Source organism: Achroia grisella, unplaced genomic scaffold (assembly GCF_030625045.1).
Source record: "Achroia grisella isolate CSIRO2021 unplaced genomic scaffold, CSIRO_AGI_Agris_v1 utg782, whole genome shotgun sequence".
Lineage (NCBI taxonomy): Eukaryota > Metazoa > Arthropoda > Insecta > Lepidoptera > Pyralidae > Achroia > Achroia grisella.
The window spans coordinates 5285462-5298319 of record NW_026713022.1 but is presented as its reverse complement, the minus strand read 5'-3'; the positions used below and the strand labels follow the sequence as shown (position 1 = coordinate 5298319).

The 12858-nt window shown below is 31.5% G+C and overlaps 2 protein-coding genes across 2 annotated transcripts in view; one reads left to right on the top strand and one right to left on the bottom strand.

Annotated features, from left to right (window-relative positions):
• The window catches only part of LOC131851309 (protein phosphatase 1 regulatory subunit 12B), a 166597-nt gene that overhangs the window by 136578 nt on the left and 17161 nt on the right, over positions 1-12858 (top strand). The window lies entirely within an intron of this gene.
• Positions 403-1456, bottom strand: LOC131851311 (uncharacterized). The gene has a single exon (XM_059201798.1). The coding sequence runs from the start codon at positions 1321-1323 to the stop codon at positions 580-582; it is 744 nt and encodes a 247-aa protein (XP_059057781.1). The 5' UTR covers positions 1324-1456; the 3' UTR covers positions 403-579.

Here is a 12858-nt window from a genome sequence, read left to right as displayed (position 1 = left end):
AAATATATATATATATATATATCACACCTAAATATATATATATATATATAAATATACTTTAAAAAATAATAAAAAAAAATATAAATAAATATGTATTCTAGAAAGTACTATCATTACATGGGCACTCCACCCGCCAGTTGTAAGAACAAAACGCTAAATTAATATGACAATATATCACATATAATTGAATATAACCATAATTTACTATAACATAAGTGCAAAGAGCTGGTATCCAAAAACAGAATAAATAAAAACTTCACCTACACTTGCAAGATTGACTTATTACACTGTGGTTAAAATTGACATTTAACAATGACAATCGGTTTAAAAATTTACAACTACACTATGCTGTGAGCTGCCATCAGGGTGAATTGACAATATTAAATCTGAGACCAAAGATAATGTATAAAAAAAAAAAGTGATACAAAAGTGGGTAGAACAAGTGAGTTATGTTGGCAATAGATTAGAGAGAAATATATACAATATAGTTGTTGGATCTAAGATTGTTGAATGAAATTGAAGTGTAGGGAACTAAAATTTAGACAAAGCGAAAATAGTAAACAAGATACATCATTAGACCTATTTTTTAACATTGGCGCGCCTCGTTTTGGATGCAGCAACGTTATCTTTCACCTGTGGGGCTATCTTTTGCTGTTCTGGGACCGGCCGCGGCGGCGCGACCTTTTCTAACTCGGCCAAGCTGCTAACGCGATGTTTAGATCCATCAGGGCACAAAATGTGGATGAAGCCATAGAGATAAATATCTCGTGACCAGCACTTCTTGACTCCAAATCGTTGCCTGGCCATCATGAAGGTGTCATGACGAAGTTTCGTTAAAAACTCCGACACAGTAATGCTTGATCCCTTCAAGTTCGTTTTGGCAAACCATATTTTATCACGAATGCCAGTATCACACATCTTAACCAAAATAGGGCGAGATTTCGCTGAATTTAGTCGTCCCATCCTGTGGCATCGGCTAATGTTGGCAGCTGTGAAATCAATCACTTTCAGCTGGTCGACAACTACACCTTCAACGACTGAGGCTGTGTCTTCTTGCCTGGCCTCTGGAACTCCATGTATGAGCAAAATCCTCTTGCGGCTGCGCATTTCCTGTCGGTCTACCTCGAGCACAAGCAAGTCCACCTGGTGTTGTAGTGCAGCAAGACTCTTAAGGGTGAATTCCTTGAAAGTCGCAAAATCCTCGGCTATAGCAGTCGTGTCGGAATTTGAGGATGAAGCCTTTTGGAGACGTTTTTCAAATTCTTCCATCCTCTGTGCAAACTCTGCTCTGGTGTCTTGTAAGCTCAGTTTTTGATTATACATCGTGGATTTACGTGAACCAGTGAGAAATATGTGATAGTGAAAGTTGGCAGGTGAAGTGTACTCTTACTAGATTATTTTGCACATAAAATTAAAAGTTTTAAAATAGTACTACTATTTTTAATTATAATTTTAAGTTGGAGCACTTTTGAATGTATGTCACCGTTACAACCTCACCAGAAAAAAAAAAAAAAAAAAAAAAAAAAAAAAAAAAAAAATATATATAATTATTTTATATTAGGAAAATATTATACTGCCGTATGTTTAGTTTATTATGTACCTACTATAAATATTATACTGCCGTATGTTTAGTTTATTATGTACCTACTATAAATATTATACTGCCGTATGTTTAGTTTATTATGTACGTACTATAAATATTATACTGCCGAATGTTTAGTTTATTATATACCTACTATAAATATTATACTGCCGTATGTTTAGTTTATTATGTACCTTCTATAATTCTTCAAAATAAGGGTAGGTAGGGTTGTCTGTGTTTTTTAATGTCGAATCTTAAGAAAATTAAAATATATTTTTTTATCCCTACCCGTAAACTGATCTTCAAAATCGAACAGCTACAACAATTGATTGATAAATTATATATTACAACAGGCAAGACCGCGTGTAAAAGCTAGTTTTTATATACGAATACTTCTATTGTAGAGGAGATTTGCAACATGTCTAGGTGTTTCCTAATGTACAGCAGAGAATTTACAACATATCGAGGTGGTTCCTAATTATTATTATTATTATTATCTTATATATAAAATTCTCGTATCACAGTTTTAGTTCCCATACTCCTCCGAAACGGCTTGACCGATTCTCATGAAATTTTGTGAGCGTATTGAGTAGGTCTAAGAATCGGCCAACATCTATTTTTCATCCCCCTAAATGTTAGGGGTAGTCCACATTTTTATTTTTTATTTTGAGGCAAAACAACGTTTGCCGGGACAGCTAGTTATATATATCTCCCTTTGATGGGGTGATAGACTTGTTATTGCGGATGAAAATTACCAAACAAAGACAACTATAAAAGAAATGATGATAATGAAGGTTTTTAAATGGAAGACAAAAATTTTCGGACAATTCTACATATGTTATTATTATAGCATTACTAGCTGTCCAGGCAAACGTTGTTTTGCCTTAAAATAAAAAAAAATTGAGAGTGGACTACCCTTAACATTTAGGGGGATGAAAAATAGATGTTAGCCGATTCTCAGACAAACTCAATACGCTCACAAAATTTCATGAGAATCGGTCAAGCCGTTTCGGAGGAGTATGGGAACTAAAACTGTGGCACGAGAATTTTATATATAAGATTTAATTTCTCATTTTTTTTACTAAGTATAAACCTAGTACCTGTCAATTATAAAGGCCTTCTCCAATTTCTCCAACAGTTCCTGTAATTTTTTTTGGCTGTCCAGCCCTCGCCAGCTATTTTACGAATTTCTTCTAACCTTTGGTCTACCTCTATTTCTTTTATGAATCGCTCCTGACCAAGTAGTAACTGTCTTTAAGCTTTTCAGTAAAGTATTTTGCTATTCTATTCTATACTCATACAAAATATCATACTCAAGAATAGCAATGATTGTACTATACCAGGAATCGAACCCACGAAGCGGTGTACAATACTGTTAGATCACCGAGGCCGTCAAATAAAAATATACTCTGCCAGAATCGAAGCCTTTGATGATCAATTTATTGTAAAAATACTATAACCTATAATTATATAAAATATAATACATATATGAGTATATGAACAAGTTCTTTTTTAATTAAATAATTTTTGTAACCGTTTAATATTTAAAATAATGTATATAAATACATTAAATACCATTTAAAATTAATTGAAAGTACACGCAAATTGCGAGCCACTCACCGCCGAGATAAATTGGAATATCTTGTTGAAGTTAATAGCTTTTTAGGGTTCCCCATCAAAATTGTGAAACGGTATACATATAGAACTACTTTTCTATCTGTCCATATAACTTTTTCTATATGTCACAGTTAGAGCTATTCAGGGTTACCAACCGAAATTGTAAAATGGACTCCATAAAGAGCAACATATTCTGTCAGTCTACTTTTCTGTCTAGTGTACTTTTCTATCTGTCCATATAACTTTTTCTATATGTCACAGTTAGAGCTATTCAGGGTTACCAACCGAAATTGTAAAATGGACTCCATAAAGAGCAACATATTCTGTCAGTCTACTTTTCTGTCTAGTGTACTTTTCTATCTGTCCATATAACTTTTTCTATATGTCACAGTTAGAGCTATTCAGGGTTACCAACCGAAATTGTAAAATGGACTCCATAAAGAGCAATATATTCTGTCAGTCCATTTGTCACAATTATAAATTTGAGATACTAATTATATGTAACTTAGATAATGCTATCGTATGATGTTTGAAATAGTTTCAGATAATTTCAACAAAAATGCAATCGTAATGTATGTAATGTATGTATTTAAAAAAAAATGTATGTGTTATGGGTACTAGATAGTAGTGTATTTATATCAGTTGTCTAGTAACTATAACACAAGCACTGCTTAGTTTAGGACTAAATAGCGCTAAGCGCTATGAGAATCTTATAAAGGATGTGCTTTTTTTATAATTTCTATTATTTATGCTGAGCATCCAAAGTTTAAGATAAAAATTTTAATTATTATTATTATATTATTACAAGTATTATTCTTTTATATATGTTTTATATATTTCTCTTTCAGTATTATTATTATTATATTTATTATGTAATTATTATTACCTCTCCCATTTGGTCTCTTCTCATTTGTTTTTGATTGTTGATCCGATTTGGATCCTGTTGTCCTATACTTACTTGAAATCTTTTTGATGTAAAACGATGTCGCTGGTTTACATTTTGGCACAACTTCAAAACTAGTTCACCGTTTTATTCGGAACCCACTGTTAAGAGACCGGCTCACACTTTACCGGTTTTATTTAATAAAATGTAAACAAATAAGTCTATACATGTAATACGGTTTAGTTTGTGAATTGTGTAATTGTATCCCACGCTTCAACACCATCAATCAATGTGAAGTTACGGCTACGGTGTACGGCTGCGGTTTTGTTGGTCGCGGGTTCATTATTTTAGTTTTTTGAATTAGGAATTATATTTGAAAGCATTAGAATTCATCAGGTAATAATATGAAGGGGAAGATATTTTTATTTATTATAACCTCAAAAATATATCTTATAATTTCTTATCACTAAGAAATCACTTCCAGATTGTCTTTGGATAGAGAAAAAATTATTATTATTATATATTATTATTATTATAATACCTCAGATTTTTTAATATAAAAATGTTAATAAAAGTAATATTTCCTCTTTACATATTTTTCATTACTAGCTATTACAGGCGACTTCGTCTGCATGAAACTCTTTTTATTATTAAATTAAATTATGTTTCTGAAATCAAAGTTCCTATGTGTTTATTTGCGAGTGAAAGTCTCGTCAGAATCCGGTGCAAATAGAAATAGAAATAGAAATATGTAGGTCTATTACAAACTCTTATGATATGTCAAATCTACCGTCAGTTTGAAATGATTTTCGAGATGAGAAGAACTGACAAGAAACTCAGCTCGTATTCTTTTCAAATAAATGTTGTAAATTTTTACAATTTAGCTACAATTAACTATAAAATATAAATAATATTTATTTTAATAAAAACCTTATGGAACTAATTAATAAAATACAGTTATTTATCTATATCTATATCTAAACAAAGACAACTATAAAAGAAATGATGATAATGAAAGTTTTTAAACGGAAGACAAAAATTTTCGGACAATTCTACATATGTTATTATTATAGCATTACTAGCTGTCCAGGCAAACGTTGTTTTGCCTTAAAATAAAAAAAAAAAATTGAGAGTGGACTACCCTTAACATTTAGGGGGATGAAAAATAGATGTTAGCCGATTCTCAGACATACTCAATACGCTCACAAAATTTCGGTCAAGCCGTTTCGGAGGAGTATGGAAACGAAAACTGTGACACGAGAATTTTATATATAAGATTTAATTTCTCATTTTTTTTTTACTAAGTATAAACCTAGTACCTCTCAATTATAAAGGCCTTCTCCAATTTCTCCAACAGTTCCTGTAATTTTCTTTGGCTGTTCAGTCCTCGCCAGCTATTTTACGAATTTCTTTTAACTTTTGGTCTTCCTCTATTTCTTTTATGAATCGCTCCTGACCAAGTAGTAACTGTCTTTAAGCTTTTCAGTAAAGTATTTTGCTATTCTATTCTATACTCATACAAAATATCATACTCAAGAATAGCAATGATTGTACTATACCAGGAATCGAACCCACGAAGCGGTGTACAATACTGTTAGATCACCGAGGCCGTCAAATAAAAATATACTCTGCCAGAATCGAAGCCTTTGATGATCAATTTATTGTAAAAATACTATAACCTATAATTATATAAAATATAATACATATATGAGTATATGAACAAGTTCTTTTTTAATTAAATAATTTTTGTAACCGTTTAATATTTAAAATAATGTATATAAATACATTAAATACCATTTAAAATTAATTGAAAGTACACGCAAATTGCGAGCCACTCACCGCCGAGATAAATTGGAATATCTTGTTGAAGTTAATAGCTTTTTAGGGTTCCCCATCAAAATTGTGAAACGGTATACATATAGAACTACTTTTCTATCTGTCCATATAACTTTTTCTATATGTCACAGTTAGAGCTATTCAGGGTTACCAACCGAAATTGTAAAATGGACTCCATAAAGAGCAACATATTCTGTCAGTCTACTTTTCTGTCTAGTGTACTTTTCTATCTGTCCATATAACTTTTTCTATATGTCACAGTTAGAGCTATTCAGGGTTACCAACCGAAATTGTAAAATGGACTCCATAAAGAGCAACATATTCTGTCAGTCTACTTTTCTGTCTAGTGTACTTTTCTATCTGTCCATATAACTTTTTCTATATGTCACAGTTAGAGCTATTCAGGGTTACCAACCGAAATTGTAAAATGGACTCCATAAAGAGCAACATATTCTGTCAGTCCATTTGTCACAATTATAAATTTGAGATACTAATTATATGTAACTTAGATAATGCTATCGTATGATGTTTGAAATAGTTTCAGATAATTTCAACAAAAATGCAATCGTAATGTATGTAATGTATGTATTTAAAAAAAAATGTATGTGTTATGGGTACTAGATAGTAGTGTATTTATATCAGTTGTCTAGTAACTATAACACAAGCACTGCTTAGTTTAGGACTAAATAGCGCTAAGCGCTATGAGAATCTTATAAAGGATGTGCTTTTTTTATAATTTCTATTATTTATGCTGAGCATCCAAAGTTTAAGATAAAAATTTTAATTATTATTATTATATTATTACAAGTATTATTCTTTTATATATGTTTTATATATTTCTCTTTCAGTATTATTATTATTATATTTATTATGTAATTATTATTACCTCTCCCATTTGGTCTCTTCTCATTTGTTTTTGATTGTTGATCCGATTTGGATCCTGTTGTCCTATACTTACTTGAAATCTTTTTGATGTAAAACGATGTCGCTGGTTTACATTTTGGCACAACTTCAAAACTAGTTCACCGTTTTATTCGGAACCCACTGTTAAGAAACCGGCTCACACTTTACCGGTTTTATTTAATAAAATGTAAACAAATAAGTCTATACATGTAATACGGTTTAGTTGGTGAATTGGGTAATTGTATCCCACGCTTCAACACCATCAATCAATGTGATGTTACGGCTACGGTGTACGGCTGCGGTTTTGTTGGTCGCGGGCTCATTATTTTAGTTTTTTGAATTAGGAATTATACTTGAAAGCATTAGAATTCATCAGGTAATAATATGAAGGGGACGATATTTTTTATTTATTATAACCTCAAAAAGCTTATAATTAATTACATGATAAATATACAATAAAAAATAAACCTAAAAGTTAATTGCTAAAATTGTCCCGTATCGTACCTAGCTTAAAGGTTCCCATAATGCTCGCAGCATTTCCACGTTGAATTGCTAGAGAAATCCTTTGCGCCAGATATAATCCGGAACGTCGATCGAACTATATCTTATAATTTTTTATCACTAAGATATCACTTCCAGATTGTCTTTGGATAGAGAAAGAATTATTATTATAATAATACCTCAGATATTTTAATATAAAAATGTTAATAAAAGTAATATTTCCTCTTTACATATCTACTAGCTATTACAGGCTACTTCGTCTGCATGAAACTCTTTTTATTATTAAATTAAATTATGTTTCTGAAATCAAAGTTCCTATGTGTTTATTTGCGAGTGAAAGTCTCGTCAGAATCAGTGCAAATAGAAATAGAAATAGTTATATGTAGGTGTATTACAGACTCTTATGATATGTCAAATCTACCGTCAGTTCGAAATTATTTTCGAGATGAGAATAACTGACAAGAAACTCAGCTCGTATTCTTTTCAAATAAATGTTGTAAATTTTTACAATTTAGCTACAATTAACTATAAAATACAAATAATAATTATTTTAATAAAAACCTTATGGAACTAATTAATAAAACACAGTTATTTATCAGAAAACTAAAATTTATTACCAGTGATTAAAATGAAGAAAATTACCAATTGACTAAAATTTACATACATAATAATATAATCAATTAAAACGATGTCGGCATGTTATTAATAGTGGTGCCGTTCTACATAAAACGATGATAAATATTTATATTTCTAATTTATGACGAAAAATTAACTTGTGGTTTTGTACAGTTTTGGCGCATGTTTTTTTAATATATTTCATTTAAATTGAACATGTGTGTCGTACAGCAAATTATATATATCTTACAGTTTTGTGTCCTTAATGAATGGTACAATAAATAATAGTCTAGACATATAAATAAAATTGGAGTGTCTGTTTGTAATATTGAAATAACCGTTTTTTAATACATGCATATGAATATAATACGGTACATACACCAAAATAACATTTTTTACTATTTTTGTCTGTCTGTCTATCGGTCTGTTTGTTCCGGCTAATCTCTGAAATGGCTGAACCTATTTTGACGGGACTTTTTTTGGCAGGTAGCTGATGTAATAAGGAGTAACTTAGGCTATTTTTATTTTAGAAAAATAAAATAAAATTCCACGTAGTCATGTGTAAATAGCTCTCGCCATATATACATATCATCATCTGCTTCTTCCTTATCCCATTTATTTGTGGTCAGCATAATATGTTTTTCTCATTCTCTCTCGCAATATGTTTACAATTAACACAGTGCCATTTAAACCCAGACCGAAACAAACAAGCATACTCTCATGAGTATATGTATTCATATACAATTGCACTATACGGGGAATCGAACCCGCGACCATCGGAAGTAAAGCGGCATGTTAAACCGTTACACTACTGACACCATGTCTATACCACGGCCACAACATTAATTTTAGAGAACCCCGACAAATAATAGACTGTATATGTTATACATATCTATATATTTTCTACTAAGATTAAGATGTGATGCCTCCCTACCAAGTTATTTCACTGTCTGGTCACCCTTCAATCGAAATATATAGATATTTAAATCTACAAGTAAACAGCTTATTTCTTCATAAAAGGCCGACAACGTACTTGCAATTCCCCTGGTGTTGCGGGTGCTCATGGCAGCGGTAATCACTTACCATCAGGTAAGACGCATGCCGTTTCTTATAGTATGTCATATCAAACATGTCCTATATGGTATAAAAAAAAGGTTTATAGCCAGCAGGAGTTCGGCAGTAACCATTCATGTCTCCTCCAATCGATCCCCCGTCCTATTCAAACGGGGATCGAAATTACGAGCCTGAAAGTTATAACCCCTAGCGGTGCCCTCAGACTAAAATCGTATCCGTCAGGCGGGAGTTGGCCTTCAGCCGCTCCATAAGTCCTTCCGCGGGTTTGAAGTATCAGATGCACTCGCCCCCTATCGTCAAGTGAAGCTGTAAAGGCCAGCTACGGCCAACAGCATTAGAGTAGTTAAAAAAAAAGTAAATACGCAATTATTACCACTTACTATCAGGTTGATCATCACTTTGTCATACAAGTCATTACATAGTATAAAACAAAATCGCAGTGTCTGTCCGTATGTTTAAATCTTTAAAATTACGCAATGGATTTTGAAGCGAACTTTTTTAATAGATAGATTGTTCTTGAGGAAGGTTTATATGTATAATATATGTACACCCGGGCGAGCTAACTAGTAGCTAGTTACACACACAAATTCTGCATAATGACTAAATCCCTTACTTAATCAAGTCGGTAAATTTGTATATAACTCACCATCAGTAGTTTGAAAATAAAGTAACCATTCATCCCTTATGGCAAATGAACTGCATGACGGAATACCCTAATGTAAAAAAAGAAAAAAGTTAATATCTCTCACTATCAGACTCCCGCTTTACACAATTAGGCCCGTCTTAAATTTTACACACAACCTAACGCTTTTACGTTTTAACAACACCAAATTTCAATTTCACCAGTCGTAAATATAAAATTAAAGAGCCGTGTAGGTACAAACGTGTTGTGATGTCGTGATAGCTGTGTTTAATAAATGACCACTTTAATTCAACGACAGTCGGTTTAATGACGCATTTACAGTCATTTGAGCATTTATGTCTTGCTCTTATTGACTAATAACTTTGCCTGCGGTTTCACTCGTGTTAAATTTGAATATTGTATATAAATTTCAATAAAAAATATAGTGTATGTGTCATTCTGATGCATAAGCTATATCACTGTAAAATTTCATAAAAATACGTTCAGTACTTTTTATGTGTCATTCTTATGCATAAGCTATATCACTGTAAAGTTTCATAAAAATACGTTCAGTACTTTTTATGTGTCAAGCTATAACACTGTAAAGTTTCATAAAAATGCGTTCAGTTCTTTTTATGTGTCATTCTGATGCATAAGCTATATCACTGTAAAGTTTCATAAAAATACGTTCAGTTCTTTTTATGTGTCATTCTGATGCATAAGCTATATCACTGTAAAGTTTCATAAAAATACGTTCAGTTCTTTTTATGTGTCATTCTGATGCATAAGCTATATCACTGTAAAGTTTCATAAAAATGCGTTCAGTACTTTTTATGTGTCATTCTGATGCATAAGCTATATCACTGTAAAGTTTCATAAAAATACGTTCAGTACTTTTTATGTGTCATTCTTATGCATAAGCTATATCACTGTAAAGTTTCATTAAAATGCGTTCAGTACTTTTTATGTGTCATTCTGATGCATAAGCTATATCACTGTAAAGTTTCATTAAAATGCGTTCAGTACTTTTTATGTGTCATTCTGATGCATAAGCTATATCAGTGTAAAGTTTCATAAAAATACGTTCAGTACTTTTTGCGTGAAGGAGTAACAAACATCCATACAAAAACTTTCGCTTTTATAATATTATTAGGAGTAAAATTATGTCCCATTTATTATTAGGAGACAATAATCCATTGTTGACATAAATAATAATAATAATAATTAAATAAACCTGGACAATTGACACACTGCACTTTTATTTTTGTTTATGTAGATAAACAAAATAATTAAAAGTACGCAATAAAGAGTTATTATTATTATAAAACGCTATTATTACTGATATCAGAAGACGCACTAGAGTTACCTACATCATCAAAAGAATCCCGCAGATATAGTGGTATTGGACCGGCCATGTATGTCGAAGCAAAGTTGACAGATGTACATACAGATCCTTAATGAAGCGAAGCGGTAAAGCAGAAGCATTAGAAGCATTTAACAACACCAAATTTCGTCAGTCGTGAAGTTACGAACATGTTGTGATTCTGTGATGGCTGTGTTTAATAAATAACCACTTTAATCAATGACAGTCGGTTTAATGACGCATTTACAGTCATTTACAGTCATTTAAGCATTTCTCTTGGTCTTATTGGCTTTTATTGTTTCTGCTTAATTCATTGTTAACATAAATCATAATAATAATTATTAAATAAACCTCGACAATTAACACACTGCAGTTTTAATTAACTTATATTATGTTTGTCTATCTGTCCGCAATAAAGAATTATTATTATTATTAAAAGACGCTATTATTACTGAAATCAGAATTGGTATTCTGTAAGCGTTTTATCAACTCATCTCTCTTATCGTTTCACTCGAGGGACTCGCATACTATATATACATTTATTAGTCTAGTTAAGGTTGCGGGTACAGCTAGTATGATATATAATTATAACATATTATAATTATAAAAATAGGTTTTACTTTCAAGATTGTGTAAGAAGGATTCATGGGCAATGGACAAGCTAGTGGAACGAGCCTTGATGAAATGAAAGTCGAGTATGTATTACTCACGTATACACAATGAATGAAATATTAATTAAAATCGCATTCTAACACGTTATTAAGTGCTATGAAATTGGTTCTTGCTATATGTATAGATAGATAGATAAAAAGCTTTATATTTCTCATTTTATGCATACATATACTAGCTGTCCCGGAAAACGTTGTTTTGCCTTAAAATAAAAAAAAAATTAGGGGTGGACTACCCCTAACATTTAGGGGGATAAAAAATAGATGTTGGCCGATTCTCAGACCTACTCAATACGCTCACAAAATTTCATGAGAATCGGTCAAGCTGTTTCGGAAGAGTATAGAAACTATATATATATAGTTTCTATACTCTTCCGAGTATAGAACGAAAACGTGACACGAGAATTTTATATATAAGATTTATTTGCAGGTACGTAGTTCGATATAATTTATTAAGTATAAATAAATAAATAACCCTGAACAATTAACACAGCGCCATCTAATACCACGGTAAGCAGAGCTTGTGTTATGAGTACTAGACAACTGATATAAATACTTAGTTTTTTTTTTAAATATATATATAATATACATAGAAAACACAGACCGATACAAACAATAACATTCGTGAATACAAATATTTGTATATGTATTTTATTATAATAAAAGTATATTGCAGACACAAATAGTGTAAACAATAGTACAAAATAATGAAGGGCACAACAATTAATCAGCATGTCTGCAGAAGACGCCATTTTTATATTTTGTTTCCCGCGCAAACATGCGCCACAGATTCACAATATTGCACGGCGCGCAGCCGCAGTAGGATGACGTGCGCGTCATAGCTGTATGCCATGACTATTAACACAGTTAAATATGTATATATTTAGTAAAAGGCTCACAAAATAAAACAATAGAAGGCACAAATAATATTCCTTTTTTTTTTAATCAGGAAATTCTTATTGCACTGTCTTCTATCTACAGAGGCCAAACTAATTTAATAATAAAATTCAATTAAAAACAATATAGAGCTATATTTATTAGTCTATGACTGTCTGCTGGCTTTAAAAACCGTTGTAAGTTCAGATCTTAAAAATGTAACGTCGAGAACCGGTTGGAGGAACTACATAGTTTAATGTATACCAATCCTTCAATATAAGAATCGATTACTGGACGAGATGATACTGTATAAATAAT

What these genes read in the sequence shown, in the direction of transcription:
- LOC131851311 (XM_059201798.1), bottom strand. Translation starts at nt 1,323, where the DNA reads ATGTATAATCAAAAACTGAGCTTACAAGACACCAGAGCAGAGTTTGCA.